The sequence below is a fragment of the Solenopsis invicta genome, chromosome 4, assembly GCF_016802725.1.
Source record: "Solenopsis invicta isolate M01_SB chromosome 4, UNIL_Sinv_3.0, whole genome shotgun sequence".
Taxonomy (NCBI): domain Eukaryota; kingdom Metazoa; phylum Arthropoda; class Insecta; order Hymenoptera; family Formicidae; genus Solenopsis; species Solenopsis invicta.
In genome coordinates, this window is record NC_052667.1 from 1,835,763 (window position 1) to 1,857,177 (window position 21,415).

Genomic DNA, 21,415 nt, shown 5'->3' on the forward strand with positions numbered 1-21,415 from the left:
GGATCGTCGGAAAAATACGTCGTAGTAGGTAACAACGAATGCTGTGTTTTAATATTCATTGCTGAAAGTCTGCATACGTAACGTGAACGCTATGGCTTTTCAGTACTGACGGTGTATACGGGAACGGAGTAGCAGGCGTCGAGAAGGAACGGCCGCCATGACAGTGCTCCTCCATAACAGAATTTCGTCATACTTTACTATATTTACACGGCTGTTAATATCGGTAATGCGAATGTGCGAGAGATTCGCGAATTGAGCTCCGCGTGATCGAGCTGGCGCTTTTAGATGTACCGCAGATTGATCGTGTTTAATAAGTTCGTCGAAATATGCGATAGTAATTAGCACGGATCCCAATCATTTTCACTAAACCGCGTTCGCCGCTTGTGTTTGCTCTGTCGACCGGGAGAGCGAAATTGATACAGCTAATGATCGTTACGGTCCGGTCGCTCGATTCATCACGTTTACTTCCGTTTTTCGAGTTATCGAGAATAAATATTGAAACGGGCGTGTATGTACCATCGACAGCGTCGAGAAAATTATCGGGTGACCGTAATGCACAATCATTGCGGACAGATAATTCTGTCAAGTAAACTCTGTGTCACCATAACTCCACTGTGGTATAACTGATTTTCCATAGATGGCTTACGTGTACGTGTGCTAATTGAAATATGCGTTATTTATTCATGTGCAATGCAGTTGACAGTATTTATGTACGTAATAATGAGTAACAAGCTTGTAGTAGTAACTAGTTAAAATATTAAACAATAAAATCCAAGATTTAATAACTTTTAACTTAATTAATTTTTAATGAATTTTAATAAGAATTTTTAACTTTAACTAGTTATTTCTGAAACACAATTTTTAATTTATTAGCTTTTTTTATAAGTTAAAAATATATCTTTATAAAAAGAAAGAAAAAAATAAAATAAAAAATTAATAAAAGTAATGAAATGTTAAATGCTAAATACAATGTTAAATTTATTTAATGTTCAATAATGTAATTGTTTTGAACAATCTAACTTTAAGACTTGACGAATTTTTAATTTAATATAAATAATGCTTTCCAAAATTAACTTTTCGCTCAAGTTGAATCAAGTTTTAATTGAAATATTTTTGTAAATAAAATTAAGATAGCTTTTAATCAATTATTTTTTTGCAGTTATAGAAAATATATACTATTAGATTATTTTTATATAAAAAATTATTTTTATATTCAAGATTATTTGTGTATTTAAAATTATTTTTATATTCAAAGTAGATTTTTTAATCTAAGGAATTCAGCTGAAAAAATCACAGATATTTTTTCTTTGATTTGAAATTATTTAATAAACAGAAACAATTTACAATATCGAAATGACATACCAAACGTACATCTAATATTTTAACAATGAATGTCAAAAAAATTTAATGTCTATTTTTTAGTATTTTAATAAAAATACTGTCTTTTATCGTAAAAAAATTGTAAACCAATTTTTTACTCTAAAAGTAAAAAAATACCTTTTTTTTATCTTTACTGCCAACACTGAAAATCTATAGTACATGTAACATAAATCACAATAGTAGCAGGGTGCATCAAAACGCAACTTACATAAAATTCTAAATGAAGAATACCGGAAAAAATACCATATACTGACATAATCAGTTGTTAATGATTCTCGCATTGATTTATACATTTCACAATCAGTGTATCGCAAATGCAATAAGTTTAGGCGTGATTAGCTCCGCGAAATTGGATTTTTTCTGACGCGTACGTATGTTACACGTCCGGAGAAACGAAGCAAAGCGTCACCGCATGTATCTCGAGTTTTCCGAGAAACGTCCTGCCGTGTTTCGCGTTTATTTACCTCGTGCGCAAAAAAATGGTTCGGTAGTGTCGTGAAAGGAGAGACGGACGAGTGTCGAAAAAAAAATTAAGTAACTCGCGCGATCGCAATCAGCTGCGGTGTTTCCGAGCGTGTTGCGCGAAGCAACAAGCAATCGCTATGTTGCACGTGATTGTTTATTCGTGTGCAGTGAATGGTGAATCGCAACGAGTGCACTGAATCATAGTGAGTGCAGGGAGCATGGAGAGTGCCGAAACGACGGGTGATTATCATGTTAATTCACGACTTCTGCCAACGAGCGTTCGAAATAATGCAGCAGACGGAGGGAAAGCGACAGCGATGCTTCGACCGGTGAGTGACTAATTGCTTTATTCATTTAATAATCATAACGTTTGCCGAATTAAATACTATGTATTGACGAAAATATGTAATCGTATTTCTATTTGCGTCTCTCTCTCTTTCTCTCTTTCACCGGGCAACACTCGACGCCTGCATTGTGCAGAAAATATCATGTTTCCGCATCAGAAAATAAAACGCCATATAAAAGCGAAACACTCGCGCAACTACGCTGCAGCAATACGTTATTTTGATCGAATTCCCTTTTTAACAATGCGTCCATTCGATTTCAATAAACGATCTATATAATGATACTGCGCAATCTATATTTTATACAAATGCAATGGACGACAAATTTTGACGGCTGCAAAATCAACAAAATCAAAAGCTTCAATCACAATATAATTTTAACTGGTTGATTAGCCGATCGATCGCAGCACGGACTAAGTATCTGCTCGTAAAAAAAGATCCCTTTTGCTATTTACGTATTGCACGTTGTAAATGAGACTACAAATTTTTGCATAGTAAAGAAAATTTAATTCTTTTAATTATTGATAAAAATATTGATAATCCTGGCAACGCTGGAACGTTGTAAAAGTGCGCATTAACGCGTACATGAATCGGTAGCAATAAATAAATAAATAAAAATATGAGAAAACAGTAAATAATTTCTGCTGATAATGGACGCTCGAATGCAACAAAACGAGAATATTTTTCAGTTGAATAGATTTAGTGAATCATTCTGTCAGGCTATTGTATTGGCTGCGCCTCTCGAAACAAAGCATGAAACCAACACGGATTAAGCCTATTATTTCGCTGTTCATTATAACAATTACCTGTTGATGGCGGGGTAACGGGATGGGGCGCGCAAGGAAACCGGCGAAAGAGTAATGATTGAAAATAACAGGAATCATATAAACGTGCAATCATGCAGCGCCAAGGTACTCTGGGAGGGTTGTCGGAAATGATCACAGATTTCAGGGCAGTGTGATCAGCTCGGTTCGAAGACAAGCATTATGATAATGATCCTCATTACGCGATCAGATTATAGATTATAGAATTATAAGCCTGTTATGATAAATCATTCTTCTTGCCATTTTTCGTTACGCTATCGAACGATCATGCTTGATCGACTTAGCATAAAAATCTTGTAAACGTTTCGAAATTTCGGTAAATTGACAGTAAAAATATATACATTTGTTGTCTTATTTTATAATACGAAATACACTGAGAGAAAAATTTGTTTAATAAACAAAATATTTTTACATTTTCTTAAAATATTTTAACGCAAGCGTTTGCACAAATGATTTTAAGAAAATGTAAAAATAATGTTTACTCTTAAGTGAATAGGCATTATCTTAAATATATAATTTTATATTGTTACATTTTTTTACATTTAAATAATGATTCTACAAATAAGATAATAATATTATATTTAATTAAATCGTTTTTTTAAATAAAAAATTTGATTATCTTGCAAATAAAAATTGTTTCACAATAAATATTTTATAGAACTGCAAGCAAAGATTACTTGAATAAAAATTATTTCCTCATTTTATTTACATAAATATTTCAATTTAGAAATTTTTAACTTGACTGCAAGTAAATAAGTTATTGGGACCCATCGAGTAAATAATTTTTTTGTTGTAAGAATCGAGTAAAATTTTTTTGTGGTAAGACGTTTTTTCTCTCAGTGTATTTGCTTGTATTTCTTAAGAGAGATATTGTTGTGCGATCTCGAATTATCATGTTACGACTGTCATAATAATCATTTTAAAGCATATTATCTATTATTTGTTTTTCAGAGCGGAAAACAGTGCAATTAGAAGCAACGGATGTAGCTTTGCCGTGGTGCCCGAAGTCTGCACGTTTTACGAATTCCCTCTGCCAATGGAGAATCGTCTGTTGCACTATAATTTGCAAGAAGTTGTGGCTGTCAAGCCGTGGGTTATAATTTTGTACGATTGTATCTTTTCCGCATTATTCTTTCGTCGTGATATAATGAAGTGCGCGTCGCGTGCAATTAACGTCGAGAATGCCGTACAGAGTGTCGCGCGATCATAATTAACCACTTTTTCGTGAGTGTAGTGTGAGTGCAACGAAAGAATCAAGAGAAACAGGAGGAGCAGGCGGAGGAGAAGAAGGAGGCCTGGGAGGCATCGGACGACGACGGATCTGCCATAGGGTGAGTTCATAATTTATTTATCATTTGCTACTGGCGAAAGTAATCGTTTATTCACACGATGGTTTATACGTACAAAAGTTCCAACATTTAAGATTGATAAAACAATCGTTTAAATTATTGTTATGAAAATTTAAGGAGAAAATCAAGTATATGCAGTACGCGCGCAAAAAAAAAATGATCGACTGATTCTATTGAGAGCTTATATTTTTCGTTCTAGTTTCTAGATGTCGCGGGTTGTCTATCTCACACGTATTTAATAAATCAGATAAAAGTAAAAATGTACATATCAAACTTTCATTCAATTACTCTTATAAAAATATGATTAGATTGAACTATTTTATAGAAATTCTATTGAGAGCTAAAATAACATAGATAATTTATTATTCACTTTTGCTAAATCGAACACGTACATTTAATCAGAGAATTACACACGATATATGTAACAGATGCATATTGTTTCTATATTATTGCATCACAAATTTTTTGAAGTTTGCGATTGTTCTAACTCTTGGAAATTCAATTTTCGAATACCGTCTTAATTTATTATTGAAAAAAAAAATTGAAAAATTTTACTTAACATTTTTACTTTTACGATTTTTGGTAAATCAGATGGTTGTCGGATAGACAAATCATTCAGTATTAATTATGTCAGAAAAAGATTAATGAGGAAGCATACGTACGGAAGGGTCGAGCTAGGAAAAACGCTGAGTCAGGGAAAGATGATAATGCAGCACCATTTTATATTAAAGTCACGTATACGTTCTGCTCTCTTTTCTGAAGATATTATATGTACAACACGTTGAATTTTATAAACTTGTATAAATATTGATAAGCAGAAAGTTTTTGATAAGCTTAAGAAAATAAAGGTAGAAATAAAATCACATAAATTGCGAAACGTCATTAAGATAGCGTATCACTACACAGAGAAAAAGAGTTAACTTGATTAAATTCTTCAATTCAATTAAATTTTTTCATTGGAAATATTTATTCGATTTAAATACATAAAATATTTGAATTTCAGTTGAAACATTTATATATTTAACTTAAATACATAAATACACTTGAACTGAAGAAATGCGATCAAGTTAAAAAGTGTAATCAAGTTAATAACTTTTTTTTCTCAGTGTTGCATCAAATCACTTTGTATCAAAGCACGTTTAATAAGTAATCGTGTACGAGGTTTACACCAGCTACACAGAAATCCTAATATGTATAATATTACATCAATTGCGTCCTGTTACACGTTACAATCGTGTTAACTTTAATTGGCAATATTTCAACGTTATTAATCGATAAAAATCCGTTTGAATGAGTCGAAGGGAGTTGTTATTATATTAACCGTACCTGTTAAAAAATAGAGAAGGGGGGAGAGGGGATATCGCGGTGACGATCGAGAATTGAATAAAAATAGCGGCGAACAAAGAAATCAAAGGACAGTTAGCTTCCCGGAGCGATTCTGTATGCTATCGGTTTTACTCTTCGTTGGTCGCCATTGCAACGGGCCAATTCTCACCCTAGTCGTGTTCTGAAGCTTTTCGCGGTCGTTACGGGGTATTTGTACAACACAATTTATCTCGCCCCGGGGCCACGAATCACAATGGTGGTTACGCGACGGCCCCGTCAATTCGACTCGAAGGAAATATCCGCCGTATAATAATCGATTACCGGCGAATGAAAGGAGAAGAAACCATCGAGAGATTCGTCACGCGTAACGCACACATGCACACAAATATCGCTGACAGGCGGGCTGCGTCATCGAGATTAGGTAGGCAATTACTCGACAATATTTCGGAAACTCAATACACACAAATTTGGAAATGCATTAGCGACGCTATATCGCAAAGCACCGACGCATCGAACAACGCGCTCGCATAAATAAGATATTCTTGTAAAATTATAAATTTGGTAATTTTTTTCCCAAGCGTATTACAATTCTGTGCCTCAGACGACTCGTTCTTCGCGCCTCGATGATTTCTTTGTTTGCGACTGAAGATTTAGCAGCCGGGAGTTCCCTAATACCCGAGAACGCGCGGTCCCAGCGTCCGTGTCACAGTTCCTGTCGGCCTGTCCCCGCATTCACTTTCGTGTTCACACGTTATTCCGAGGGCTATAAATAAGCGTGGTCACCGGACACGGTCGCGCGCGTACAGGAAAACTTGACTAATTGCGAGTAACCACGCTGACGTCGCTGCTCGTTTCTTCTCGTCAAGATAGCCTCTTCGTGTGGCTGTTCTGCCTTTTACGGTCTTGTAATATACAGTTGGAGCACACACCGCACTTTTTCGACGCCGTTCATCATTCCGAGACTAATCTCTTCTACTTGGGCTACGTTGACGCATCGTTTGTCTTACCCTTAATGTAGAGTAGGCAGAACCTTATAGCTTCAGTCTGGGTTGGGTCGAAGGCTCGTCCGTCCGTATCGAATCGCCTACAGTCCAAAAAAGTGTAATTCACCTTAATCTCTCATTCTGAGTTCCTGTTCCAAACGATTTTCCATCTTTCAATATTCTTTGTTTATTGCACTGGTAAAAATTTATATTAACAAATTAATTTATAATAATAAAATTGATTGAATTATTTCATACACGTGTTACCTTTATTGATTCGCGCAGGAGATGTTCAAAGTTAGGAGATGTTAAAATACAGCCGATTATTAAATGCATATACGTACCATGTGTCGACTCTGCTTCGTTAATGCGTCGTATTTCTTAAATGACGATATCCCCAAGATTTCGCAAATAACTTTGTTCGTGAAACCGGATTAATTTGCAGGGTAGTTTTCGGAGGAGTTCGAAATGAGACAGTGATGCGAAATGACGAAGCCTGCGGCCACATAATCTCGTTTAGCCGAGGTAATTGCTTCCTAATCGCGCGCGACCAATCAGCCTAACTGTGTTACGCTGTCTAATTCGTTTATGCGGCAATGCTGTATCGGCCTAACCCCTCCTCCCCCTTGGTTACCGAAGCACTAGATTACTCGGGTCCTTTTCCGCGTAAATCCCTTTCTACGATTCGCCTCAATTCCAATTGCGAGAAATCCAGGGTGCTGTCGATCTGTAGGGTTGTAATCGCTTTGACGTCACTGCGTCCGTATATATATATATATATATATATATATATATACACATGGCCTGTTGTTATTTCAGATTGATCTCCACGATTCTAAATCTTAATATTTCAAGAGAAAAAATTGTCAAGCGTTAATAATTACATTTATATACGTGCTCAACTAGAATTTCATTTGATTGCGAATGTAGAGATGTATAAATTTGAAAATTTTTGAAAGGATTTTTAGGAAGATTAAGTTAACGAAATTTGACGTTCTTATATATTTTGTACATCATTTTATCTGGCTTCGCGTATGCGTATGTTGCATAATATTTTGAATCTCACAAAGACGACGAGGCAGGAAAATCGATATTTGATTAAGGTGTGCAATAATTTTTATACACGTATAAAAACAAAAAGCGGAAGATGGTATAATAGAAGAGTTATTAAAGACATGATAAAACCGGTTTGCCGACCAACAAACGGAAACCATTGAATTCTCACTGGCGCCAACTAATCCGTTTGAAGTACTCTTCAGCAAGTGCCGCTGCTTTTTTTTTTACCGCCGTCGATGCCTTCCCTGATGCAAAACATTGCCGGAAGAGCACTCTTGACTAGGTACTTGATGCGTAACTTTCTTGTCACGGCCAAGAACAGACATTACACACTATAGTTGCCACGAGTAGCGTTCGACGGGAAATGATAAACGTTATATGCGCGTACATTATAAAAATTAATACGTGGAAACGGACACTAAACGGACTTTAGGAGATTAGTTCTGAGCGGAAAAAAAGCTTTGTTTCTTTTCTTTAAATTGTCCACTTTCTCTTCGCAATAAAGGAGCGGAAATGAAAAGGACTCCCTTGAAAAAAACACAGAGAGAAAGAGACAGCTTCCATGTGTCCAAGCACAATCGCGATTCAAGCTAGGATCTTTGTCAGAGAGTCATTTTTCTGTTTTCGTGGCATGCAGTTCGATAGAAACTAACGCGGCTAAGGTTGGCCACTCATGAATACATTATCCTTTCTAACGAGGTGAATAGGTCAAGTAGATGGAGTCGCAGCGTCTGTTCATAAATCACTTAAAGGGCAAGCAAAATCACCCCACGTGCAAAGCCGGTTCGACTTCTCGTGCATCTGCTTCCGCTTTTTGTTTCGTGGCGTGGTACCGATACCCCCTTCGCGGAAAGAACACGCCCCTCATTCTTTCATTCGACTTATCGCAAAATTATCGTCGTTTCTGTGTATATATATTTTTTTAATCGTTCTCCATTCTCACGGGATGCTTCGCGTGTCGCATACTATCGATGGCCCATTCGTGCGATGGAAAAGCGATAATAACTCGCGACATGCAAATCGGAGATATCATTTATGTATTTTGCAGTTTTCGCGGTATTTCCATAGAGGGTGGAAATGCAGATCCACCTGATATAATAACAGTTACGCGCTTCACCATCCGTAAAGTTGGCATATAAACGCTATCCAACCAGAAATCAATTTTATGATGTAATTTAAATAATTTAAGTTCCCGGGGGACGGTAAATTGTCATCAGTTGTCATCAGGAAATCGATGCTTTTATCACGCGATCGTTTGTTATATTGCAAATGATTTATTTCAATGCAGCGGTGATTAAGGCTGTGCTTACACTGGAAACGCGAGTGCGCTAATATTGATTCGCCGTAACACGACAGAAGCGATGACGACCATAATTTATAATTCTCACCGGAGCATTTGACTGAACATTATTAATTTGCGCACTCGGTTGAACGTTAGGCGAATTTGCATATAATCGTTTATTACATATCTGCACGTAGTCATTTGGCACACTATAAAGTACTGTCAAAGATTTTATAATGTAAATTTTGTGCAAATATTTGTTGAAAAGAATCTTGAGTCTCGAAGAAAATCATAAAGAATAATTTATTCGCAATCATTTACAAGATATTGATAGTTTAAATATTAATGAGAATAATTTATATTATATAGTAAGCTGTATTTTTTGCCATCGAACATCCATTGCATAGTATACTTAATTATCATTTTATGAATTGATGTATTAACGATTTTATATTCGATATAAAATTTTACAGGCTACTTCTCATTCCTGTAATTGATATAATAAATATCATAAATATATATTTTGCATATAGATTCATTTTAATAAATAAATATCGCTGAATATATATTACATAAAGACATTTTTAAAAACTGAAAAAGAAAAGTGAAGGTTTTTACATGGTCTAAAAAAAGATCCAAAATTATTTCTATTATGTTATTATTGTACAATGTTTAATAATATGCAACGTTTTCAAATATGTTTTACGTTTAACGTTGTATACATTATTATGAACAAACTTTGACCATGACTCGAAGATAATATTTTAAAACATTTCAACAATGTTACGAACAAAATCACGTATCGAATAATCTTTCTAAAATGTTTATATAATATTTTTAAACGTTTAAAAGCACACGTGAAAGTACTTCTGCAAATGTTGCTTTAATGTTTCTTGCTTACTGAGTAAATTCTTGGACGTTTCGGGCAGGTATTAATAAATACAAAAATTCTTTTTTTTTTGTAAGAAACGATTTGCTGTATTTTGGTTTTGAAAAGAATCAAACTCTCGAGTAACATAGAATAAAACAATGATAGAATAACGACGAGTTGATGTAGATAACGACACTCACGCGTGCCAAGTAAATACAAAGCTTTGTAACCACATATAAAAATCAGAGATACATAGGATCAACGTAAGAATTAGAATTGTGAGCAAATTTCTCGACATTCACGATGTCTTTCGTTCGTAACTACCAACGTTGCGTTTTAATAAAGCTATTTACAAATTACAATACTTCATAATAATCGTCATTCACATCGCTCTTCAATATAATGTCATGTACATACGTAAAGTTCGATGCGCTACGTAATATCGACAATATCGATAGTTACTAAAACTTTGGTTACGCAAAAATAGACGCAGATATATATTTATATATTTATATATATATTCATACGTATATATATATTTATACACGTATGCATATATGTATATACGAACTTTACTTCTTCATTAGGGATTTGTGTTAGAGCTTATATACTTATAAACAAATTTACAATAATTACAAGGGAAGTAGGACATTGATATAATTTATAAATAGTACATATATATAGTGATTACATTATATCAATTATTTATTTCCCACAATCGCAAAAACGGAGAATACTTCAGTCGAAAGTTACAAAAACTAAATTTGTTCCATTGCAGATGTTCCGATCAATTTTGAATGAATTAAATATTAAAAAATATTGCATATATATATTGTTTCTATTTGTTTGGCATTCAAATATTTGTGCATGTGAAATGCCAAACAAAACAGTACATAACTGTTTCAAAGGAGTATTACGCAAAGAGTATTACGCAATATACGTTTAAAATAATTAATTATATAATATTTCCGCGTGAAATAAAAAGCAGATGATAAAACATTAATTGTGCACATCTGCTCGTTCAGAAAAATAATGCGTTATAAAATATATGAATAAAAATTATAGCATTAATATTTTGGTAATACAAAACTTATTTGAAAAATTGACTCACACTAATATTACTAATAATATAAATCAAAATGAAATGATATAAAGGCAATAAATTAATTCCGCATCAAAATATGGAATATTATTTTTATACATCCTTCTTTTGATATAAACGTAAGAAAATGCCGCTGTGACAAAAAAAAGTTCATTTTGCATAAAATTATCGCAGTGATCTGCAGCAAATTCTTTATTTCGTCGAGAAATGGAAACAAAGTGTTTTGCAAAATGTCGTCTATTTGATTACGACGATTACTTTCATTCGAAATAAAATCCCCGTAATTGCGCATTTATTAACAAATTCTAGTCACACACATATTTGCACACGTATAATCTCTTTCGCGGAAGCTCATTGCTCGCGTCGCATTCTCTCCCTCTCTTTCTCTCTCTCTCTCTCTCAACTTTCTCACTCGGAAATCACAGTTAAACATTGGTTTTTCGACGTTTGGTGTGGCACTCGTCATCCGATACTGAGAGGTACGTCCGACAGAGCAGATGGACAGAGAACGGAATAAAATATCGAAAAATTTACTCTCGCGCGTCACGCAACTTTTAATCGTAAATTAAAATCTTGTCGGCTCTCTGAAAGAGTTTATTAATTTAATAACACCATTAAATTGCACACATCCAAAGGTACGGCCTTTTCGGCGCGCACTACATTTAATAGGGGCTTTCGTCATAAATTCGTTCGCTTCTGCAAGCTGATACGTGCAGCGATTTGTTCTCGATGCTCTTAGTGGCAAACGTTAAGAAAATTACAAGTTTGTAAGATAGTGCCGATTAGCAGACGAAAGCGGTCGACTTGGCGACGTTTGCATTAGGCGTTTAATCCTCGAACAGCGGAATGTTTATAGCCGCACGGAATGCAATATCTGACTCCTTTCGTTTAACCATACCTTTGGTTCAACCTGACCATTTCACAAAAACCTTAATTATATTTTGATTTTATTCTAAGGTTGCTAGAATAATTGTTAAAAATAATAAGAATAGAGAGACGAATATAATTATCGAATAGAAAAAGTGATGAAATAATTTTTAAATAATTAAAAGCATCGACTATATATTTGTACAATAATTCTGAAAACGATTTTTTATAAAATTTCTCGTCGTTTTTCATGCATTATTACTTGATGTTGCTGAACGAGGGTTAATCGTCCTAAGAGTATTTCAAATGCAACAACAAGATTGAATCATTACTCTTGCAAAGCTGAGGTAGACGATAACGGCGGTATTTTATTTTTTGTTTAGAATAAAAGATCAAAAGTACAGACAATACATCACTTTTTATCGAAAAATTCACAGACAGTAAAACGTTCGAATGCTGTCAGATCTATTTAAAAAGAAAATTGATATTTGTTGAAATATTTTAGTATCTATAAAATATAAACCAAGTTTGTCCGCGACGAAATTGAAACAGTAATGATTCTCACTTAAAGATAACCAGAGGATGTTTCACGTGCGTATTATTTTTGGATTCTCTAATAGATTTTCAATTATAACGTAAAAAAAGCTTAGCGTACAGTCTGCCGGTAGACGCACCGAATGTACACTATTCGCGCATAATAATCGAGAAAAACATTCCTACCGCTTCGATATCCGTTCTATGACTCTCAGGTTCCCTTACGAGGTTCGTGACACAAAGCAGCGCGTACAGTAGAACCGATGCTCTTCGTCGACGTATTCGAATCCGTAGCGGAATCACAGTTTGCGCCGGTCGGAGCTACGACGCGACGACGCGTTCGGCGCGCGCGGCTCTCTCTATCTCTCGTTGCCGAGAGGTGCTCATTGATGCATCCCGGAGGTGGCACCCAGACGAGAGCCGTAGATAGAGTACGGCGAGAAATACGCCAGTCCGGCGGTCGCGTGCGGATGCGGTGGAGGCGGCGGTGGCGGCGGCGGAAGCGGCAGACCGAGCGTCGACAGGGATGGCGTGAGGAGCGGCGAGGGCTTTCCGTAGGGATGGTAGCGCGCGGTGGCGAGCGGGCTCAAGGGTGGCGTAGGGTAAGCCTCGCGAACAGAGGATGAGTCGGGTGCAGCGCCGGAGGCGGCCCGGGCAGCAAGGAGAGCGCGGCGGCCTCGGTCGCGCCGCTCGCCGCCGCCACCGCCGACACGTTCGTATGACTTCTCAGATGTTGCAACAGTTCCTCGGACGTGGTGAATCTCTTGCCGCAGTACGCGGTGTCTCCCGCGATCCAGTTGCACACGTAGGGTAGTTGCGTGCCCGCGGCCAACGCGGCGAGCTGCGCGTGCGCGTAAACCGCGCCGAGCGAGCCGTAGGGCGAAACGCTGCCGCCGGGTTTGTGATCACACTGAGCGCACCCGGCCGGACAGGAACCCGGCGTCGCGCTCGCGCCCGACGGCAATTTGCCATTGGCGATGCTGGCCACCGCCGCCGCCGCAGCGGTCGCAGGGTTCGACAGTAGGTGCGAGTTCAGTTGGCAGCCGGTGCAGAAGGGATCGCGGCATATCGGCATCAGGCTGTCCGCCACCGTGGGTCCGCCGGTGCTTTTCAATCGGGCGTACAGATAGGGGTTGATACCGTTCTTCAGGGCGGCGTGATGGGACATGAGCGAGTTGGCCATCACGTCGATGGGTAGTTGACTGGGACTGTAGCCCAAGTAGGCGGCGGTGGACGCTGGGATGACCCCGGGCTTGAACGTGCCCAATGGTAGATCCTTGATAGATGGATCGGCCATCGCGAGCACGCTGACGGGACTGTAGGCGGGTTTCGCTTGTAACGAGGGACTACTCACGGTTGGTTGACTCGTCGAAGCGTCCACCGCAGCTACCGTACCGCTCGTTGGCACCAAGGGTGCCGAGTTTCTAGAAGACGGTGAGTCCCGCGTGCTGACTTCACCGTTCGGCGTTGCCGTCTTCCTACCTTGCGGCGTGACCGCGCGCGTTGACGCGGCACTCTGGTTGCTCGGGCATCGTTTGCTGCCGTTATTTCCGGGGGTCCTCGATCGACCGGACGTCGAGTGGCCGCTCGACGTCGATCGCGATTCGTCCGGCGTGCACGCTTTCTCACGCCCCAGGCAGGATTCGTACGGTTTGAAACTCGTCTTCGTCGATTCGCTCGCCGACGTTGGCACCGTGGCTGACGCCGTGGTTACCGCGGGCGATGACTTTTCACGAGACTGCTCCGCACTGCTTTTGGATGATCTGTTACTCGATGTCTTGTCCAAGGAACTTAGTAACGATTTGTTGGACGGTGGATCCGCTCCTATCTGACTGCAGGTCTGTGCGAGCAGCGCGAGTGGACTCTTCTTCGCATCCAGCTGAAATCAAAATGCGAAAAATGTTTATGAAATGAGACAGTTTCAGTTGCGTTTGTGCGACATGGAAGCGTAACTAACTCGACTGTTTGTATTTGAGAAATGACGTATCGAGTTTCAAATTTTTCTTTTCTTTTCTTAGTCTCGGACAAGAAAATTATTTTTTCATTTCTGTAGCACACTTTTTTTTTAATTCGCAATTTTTGTTTGAAGTAACGTGATTTTGCACGATTGAACCTAGTGTATGTAGCCAAGATTTCTAAGATTTCTAGTTTTAAATCAATGATTTTTTAAATAACCGATTTACATTTCTCGACATGATAATTTCCAGCCTGCATTTCAAAACTCTATCAAGATCGCGTTAACACTGATCGGTGTGTAAAAGTTTCTTATATTTATAAACACGATGATGCAATGTTAGTATTAATTGACTCGATAAATAATTAATATTTGTCGGTGTGTTGCGTATCTGATCATTTGACGGGTTCGACCTCTTTTTCGAATACATAACGTCAGTGATTTTCGATTAACTGCTACACTGCAATATACGATCTGACAACCCTCGAAACTTGGCGCGTGACGCGTCTGGATGGGGGCAAGTCCAATTAATGACGCGCAAACCGCAATCTGTAGCGCCGCGTCACTCTTTCGCCGAGCGAGAAGTGACGTGGATAAAGGGTGCGTCGGACAAACTTATCCCACGGAACGCCCGCCCTTTTGATTTATCGAGAAATTTTTTACGTGAGTGACGTGTCCCCCCAGATTTTTTCCTAACGACCTGTCAACGTTGAAATTGAATTACTTCCACTAACAATGATAAATTCGTAGATATTAATCCCAAACTTATGTATCTGTGAAAGTCGCGAATAATGATCCCCATTTGCGGATAAACTGACCATGTAACAGGAGATATGTTTTTGCGCGCGCGTTTATAATTTCTACGGATCGAGAAATTCTATGAATCTGGAATATACGTCGACGATACGCCGATGATGCGGAACGTTGTTGATAATCATCCGCTCTCGTCTTTTTGTTAAAAGCGAGACGCACCGGGAAGATATAATCAATATGCTATTGCCCGATACAGACGTCATTAGCGTGTAAGTGCGGGAATTTAATATCGGCGCCTTCGCGCATCTCCCGGCACGAAGTGATCACGATGATGCACTCGGTATAATTAACGTATAGAGAAGCGATATTTCTCGTCGACTGATACGTCCACCGAACAGATGTTCCGCCGTAATTAAAATGCAACGATCATGCAACACTAACCCGCCGCCGCGCTCACGGTCGGTCTGTACTAATGGCGCGACGCCGACAGATATTAATGCCGTGAATTGCAACAGGCCATTACGGCAACGCGAGGCTATATATTAATTGCGCTCGTGAAAGTTAACGGGAACGTTCGAACGTAATATTTTAATCCGCTAATGCCGCCCGCCGCCGGCTTTTGATTGTCGAGGCTAATTTATGCCCCTCGAGACGAGAAACCTCCCCTCGCCCGCGCATCACTTCTGCCGTCAAATGTTTTTTTTTCTTTTTCTTATTTCGTCGAACCCAACTTTTCACCTAGGAATCGTTTCCGAAAAGTACCGAAAAGATCACTGTCGTGGGAAGAAGGAAAATTTTTGTCATAGAAATTAGAAGAATAGCGTATGAATGTCTCTTACGAGTGTCTTTTTATTTTAAAATGTCTCTACCTTTATTTTGAACTTGACTGATGATTTATAGTAATTTGCTGACTCTACATTTTTTGCTAAGCGGAGATTAGAAATTCAATTGTTTGTTCAACAGAGGACAAGTTCGAGTATGCAAACGAGAATTTTTAGTAATTTTTACGCTTCTTAAGTATTAGAGAGAGAGAGAGAGAGAGAGAGAGATATTTGACTCGTTGAATAAGAGTGTCGCCGATATACAGCCGTCTGTGTACCGAAAAGTCGATCGAACGCTCCGTTCCATTCGCTTTTCCATCTCATTCCTCCGCGTGCAACAATCAGCATTGTATTACCGAATCGCGCTTTGATTTATGACGCGCGTAAATCAGCGCGACACACGCCGTGACTTTGCCAGCACACACTCGCTGTCCCCAAAATAGTTTACAGGAGTTCGGAGCATAAAACGCGGCGCGCGTGTTTCCGTCGGGATTAACGAAACGACGACAGGCGACGTTAATGAGCCGCTAGGAAAGATATTTTCAAGCGGCAACTCATGTATACACACAAACATTTCGAGCATTCGGCTATTTGCGTTTGCGTTAATAATATAAATGTTGCACGAATATCCGTGAAATGACGATTGTGTATCAGAATGAAATTAACTTGGTTTAATCGTTATTCCGATTTTTGAATTGTCGACCTTCGAGCACTCTCTCGCAGAATGCTGTTTACGGTGGGGTTATCTCCCGCGCAATTTATTTATCATATTATAATTTATACGCAAACGTTTATTTACAACATACATCGATTTTGTCACTTTAACGTGCGAATATAAACCTACATTCTTTTTTTTTCTCTCGAAACGCAGCGTAAACGGATGTAAAAGAACAACATTTTTTTGAGCACGTATGTTATTGTTATTTTGCGGCGCGTTTTGGTATGCAAACGACAAGTTGGAGAAATATCGCTCGTTAAACGCAAAGACTTTAAACGCTGAGAGATGCGTATCTCGACAAATCGTTAACTCGCGGCGTACAAACAGGAACGAAGGGTATGAATAATGGAGTCCGTAAATAGCGACGTATAGGAAGAGGAAAGAGAGAGAGAAGCGAATAGCGCATAGAGACTAACCGTAGTAGGTAGCGGCGTGAGGTAGTGATCAGGACGGAGATACTGATTCGCGCTGGACGTCAGCATCTTTCGCGGTCGATCCTCGCTCGCGCCGTCGGTCGTATAATCGACGAAAGCACCACTTAATTATTTTCCGTCACACTCGACGACGGCTCATCGGCGATCCAACTGCGTGATCCTGCGTCGCACTTTTTCCCACCTATATCCGTCGCAGCAGTGAAACAACGGTATCACTCTCGGACGCGGAGCCATGCACCAGGCTGATTCTTCAGGTTTTTTTTTTTTTTTCCCTCGAACGGCACTTATCCGTGCGCGATACGCATACCCTCCTCTTTCACAAGCACCAAACCAACAGGCGGAAACGGAGGAAAAGGGAAAAAATGGCTCTTCGGAGCAGGAGCACACTCGTCTCGAGCGACAACGAGCGGCGCGTTCGAGAGCGTTTTAACGAGAAAAGACAAAGACGACAAAGAGAAAACGAAAGAGAAAAGGAAAGAGAAGGACTCGCGTCACAGTTGGAGCGTTACGTATATTCCCGCACACGTTGACGCGGTGAGACTCGACTCGCGACTAAACCGCTCAGAGCGGTCGACGTGGAGCGCGGTTGCCCTTCTCGTCGCTCGACCCTCACCATTCCACCACCGTTCAGCTGACTTCCCCTACTCGTACACCGCAGATTCGTGCTCCCCCGGGGAGCATCTCCCCTTCTTCGCCGCGACTCCGCGACAACATCGTCGTCGTAGGGTGCCCCACTCCTCCTCCGCGGCGGACAAACTCGGTGTATCGGGCTACGACTACGGCTGCTACGACGCGCGGAACGACACGAAACACCACGAGCGCCGGCGACTAACCAATGCGGGCGAAAGAGGCGAACGCAAAGGTGACGGCGACGGCGACGGCGACGGCGACGGCGACGGCGACGGCGACGGCGGCGGCCGTAGCGACACGGTGGTCGTTGTCGGTTCGCGCTACGCCGACACTTTTGCCGGGTGCGAGCGACCCGGCCAACGACGTGTCAACTGGTGCGGGGTGCCCTCTCTCGTAACTCCCACCACCATGCGGCCTGCAACCGCTCAGGGAGTTCCTTTCGCGTGTACCGCTGTTACTCCGCACAGTCCGCGTACTCTGATACTGTTACCTCCAATGTTTTGCTGCCATCGTGACGCTGTTAAAGAGATATGGATACCACCGTGTAACGCCCGGCACCTGCACGATCCCACGATACGCGATGCGAGCGCGAGCGCGAGCCCTCCGAGATAAAGCCCCCCTTCGCCCCTATGTACCTATATACCTATGAGAATCGTTGAATTCGTAATCATCGAGTCGCACTTGACGAACCGATCGTTCTTAGGAAAATTGCACGCTCGGTACTTTGATTTTTATTGCCACGGAAAATAGGGTGCCGGCACGCGAGGAAGCACGGTCGGTCGTTTCCTAACGGTCGAATTAGACTCCTCGATTTGCACGTAACTTCGAAGGGCTGTTATATTGCGTTCAATCTTTTCACTGCCTCTTCCTAAATTACAAAATTTCACGTAGGGACCGTGTGTAATTATAGGCAAAATTTTTTTCTACGAAGACTGTTTTCTGTTTTTCTCTAGCGAAGGACTAAAGGGTTACGTTCAGTTTTGTCCTTTTGGAAACCTTTATTTATTCAGTAGAGCTAATTCAGGCAGAAAGAAAAAAAACCAGAGGCTATTTCTCGCGTGCAAGGCGAACGTTTTATTTCATCATCACATCCTAGTGCGTAGAGCAATAAAGTATCGAACAATATAATATATGAGCAAGTAGAGCGTGAAGCAGTATAACCATCGCCTTATGCACTTAACGCAGCCTTTGTTCGTGCGTTTACGACGATGCACTCACGCTTGAGATCCAATGTACACTAACGTCATCGAGGCGCGTTATAAAGCTCTATCCGCAATAAAAAGATGCCCGAACGGGTATAGATTGTAAAAGGTCTCCCTACCATTTCCTGAGCGTATCTGTAAACACGCCTAATGGGCGTTAAACGGTGAGAATAGAGATTTGCAAAAATCTTTGAAGATGCGAAACATGGTCGCATAAATAAGTAGGCTTTTCTTTGAAAATCTCGGATTTATGATCCAATGATAATTACAGAAATTTCTTATCACAGGTGTGACGCTTTAAAACGTCGTACGTTCGTTTTAGAAGAGAAAGCGAGACGAAAGATAAATATTCACTTTACCTTGAACTTAAACCGTTTTTCAATCTTGTCGTTTAACGCCATGTGGTAGCAATTCACTCTATACCTAATCATTTACGTGCCTAATAGCTAGAAAGTCGTAAACGAACGGAGGTAAATAAATTTTCTTGTGTCCAACGTTCAACGATTTTTTTTTTTACAAAAATATGGATTTTCGTAAAAAAAATGCTCGTAAACTTATCGGACGTTCAGTCTTTCAGTGACTACTGTAAAACGTCCCACTTTTAGCAAACGCATTGAAATAGCTTTTTTATATGCGCGACGTGTGGGTGGAAATTTAATACGGAAATAAATTTAATGCGAAAACGTTTAAAACGCTTGCACGTTGCACGAGGTCTAATGCATATTGTAACGATTAATGAATTCGACTAAAATGGATTGAAGTGGTAATGGCAGTGGTGTATGTTGGCGGATACGGATGCGCTAGCGATGCATCGAAACGCATATCAATTGTTTCATGGAAATTCGAGTGTCAATTCCTCTCATTACTATACGCAAAATTATAGGATTGTGTAGCGTGTACCGTGATTGTGCTGCGTGTGCCATGCAGGAAAGGTGATTTACGTAATTCGCATTGATTATTGAATCGTACATTATTGTGTAACCTGATTTAATTCGGCACTTTAATTAAACTCTCTAAGAGAAGATCCTATATGTTAATATTACGTTAACATATAGGGTTTGAAAAAGATATATTTAGCGAACGAAGAACGTAATGCGACAGAAATAATCACAGAAATTTACATTGCAAATTAAAAAAAAAAACAGCTTGAAAAATTTTAACTGAGAGTCGTGAATTTTCGAAATTAATCATGTACCCGAGAATTGATAACGATGATTTGATATCAACTGAGAGCTTTAATTGAATTTGATACGCGCCGAAATATCGTGGCACTTTGCACGCGAATTAAGCGCGTAATACATACATAAATTTTGCAAGAGAATTTTTTGCTTTTAAATAAAGGCATAAATCTGCATCTCGTTTGAAGCGGTTCGGTACGTGTTTATTTTTCTCTTTATCGTAAATTTACGTGCGTCTTTCGATGGCGTGGCGTGCATTTGTACACGCAATCACGTGATGCCGTTAAATCATAATAAATTCAGGCTGCAACGCGTAAGATATCGCAAAGTTGGTAATTTCTTGGGTGCAGCTGCTGCGCACAAGAAATTCTAGATTACTTGTTACTCATTTCGACTCGCTACCCTCCTTCAACGACTCGTCGTCGTCGGCTGGTCTGATGTCGCAGATAATACAAGACACTCTACCAGGCTCCTTCAGTCGGCGCCACATAAACACGTCGTCCTCGTCTGTTGAGCCGAGGGGAGAAGAGGCTCGGATAATTATACACCGCTCTCATCTCTCACCAAAGCGTATCCTCTAACTAGCGCTAATAACGCCGCTAATGCTCTTCCGTGGAAACTGTTCGTATCTAACAACCGCCCGGAACGTCGCCCGGCCGGCAGGAAGATAAGATAGAAATAGCGCCGGGATATTGTCCGTGTTTCTTTCGGATGGGAAAACATTGGCCGGGAATATTGTGTGCAATATGTACCTATTAGAACTATTAACCCATTAACTTTTTACAACATCGTTTCAAATTAAATAGCGCACGTAATGAAACTGTTTTCAACAAAATATCTACTTGATCGCAATATATGTAGGTACATATTTTTTTTTCACGTCAATATTGGCAGCTTTTAATATTTGTTTAGTAATTGACCTATCATCTCTTTTTCGTTAAAATATTTTTTGCGATATTTACGAAATGTTGAAAAATGTTTTCGTTATATTTAAAAATATTTTTACACATATCGCGTAATGCACTTTGACATTTATTTTATTGCAAATGTAGGTTGTGAAAGAATAAATATTTACGAGCTGATTTAGAGAAGAATTTTTTATTTGCTGCTCGATATAAAAATTTTTTTATTGAAATCGATTAGTTATTTATATATCAGCTACATAGAACACACGTTAAATACTACACGTACGGAGCTCGACCTGATCCGCGCTCCGTTACGACTATAAATATACCTGATATTCAAAACAGAAAACATTTTACGCTCGATTCACGATGCTACGCGAGCATTATGTCACACATTTCGTTCTCCGTGTACGCGAAGTGATGCAAAAACAAAAATT

At 39.5% G+C, this 21,415-nt stretch overlaps 3 protein-coding genes across 3 annotated transcripts; 2 read left to right on the forward strand and 1 right to left on the reverse strand.

The window, feature by feature from the left end:
- Positions 1-1,259: 1,259 nt before the first annotated feature.
- On the forward strand, positions 1,260-5,480 carry LOC120357623. Its single transcript, XM_039448560.1, has 2 exons — positions 1,260-2,174; positions 3,965-5,480. Exons 1-2 carry the CDS (start codon positions 2,095-2,097, stop codon positions 4,221-4,223), a joined length of 339 nt encoding a protein of 112 aa, XP_039304494.1. The 5' UTR covers positions 1,260-2,094; the 3' UTR covers positions 4,224-5,480.
- Positions 5,481-9,957: 4,477 nt separating this feature from the next.
- LOC105195723 (zinc finger protein Elbow) lies at positions 9,958-17,894 on the reverse strand. Its single transcript, XM_011161277.3, is given in 3 exon segments — positions 9,958-12,990; positions 12,993-14,262; positions 17,046-17,894. Coding segments are annotated over 3 exon segments (1,560 nt in total). The 5' UTR covers positions 17,112-17,894; the 3' UTR covers positions 9,958-12,766.
- LOC113003576 lies at positions 17,296-21,091 on the forward strand. Its single transcript, XM_039447954.1, has 2 exons — positions 17,296-17,317; positions 17,401-21,091. Exons 1-2 carry the CDS (start codon positions 17,296-17,298, stop codon positions 18,303-18,305), a joined length of 927 nt encoding a protein of 308 aa, XP_039303888.1. The 3' UTR covers positions 18,306-21,091.
- The last annotated feature ends 324 nt before the right edge of the window (positions 21,092-21,415 follow it).

What these genes read in the sequence shown, in the direction of transcription:
- LOC120357623 (XM_039448560.1), top strand. Translation starts at nt 2,095, where the DNA reads ATGTTAATTCACGACTTCTGCCAACGAGCGTTCGAAATAATGCAGCAG. An exon ending in CGACAGCGATGCTTCGACCG is followed by an intron (nt 2,175 to 3,964) that starts GTGAGTGACTAA and finishes TTTGTTTTTCAG; the next exon opens with AGCGGAAAACAGTGCAATTA.
- LOC113003576 (XM_039447954.1), top strand. Translation starts at nt 17,296, where the DNA reads ATGCACCAGGCTGATTCTTCAG. An exon ending in GCACCAGGCTGATTCTTCAG is followed by an intron (nt 17,318 to 17,400) that starts GTTTTTTTTTTT and finishes CCAAACCAACAG; the next exon opens with GCGGAAACGGAGGAAAAGGG.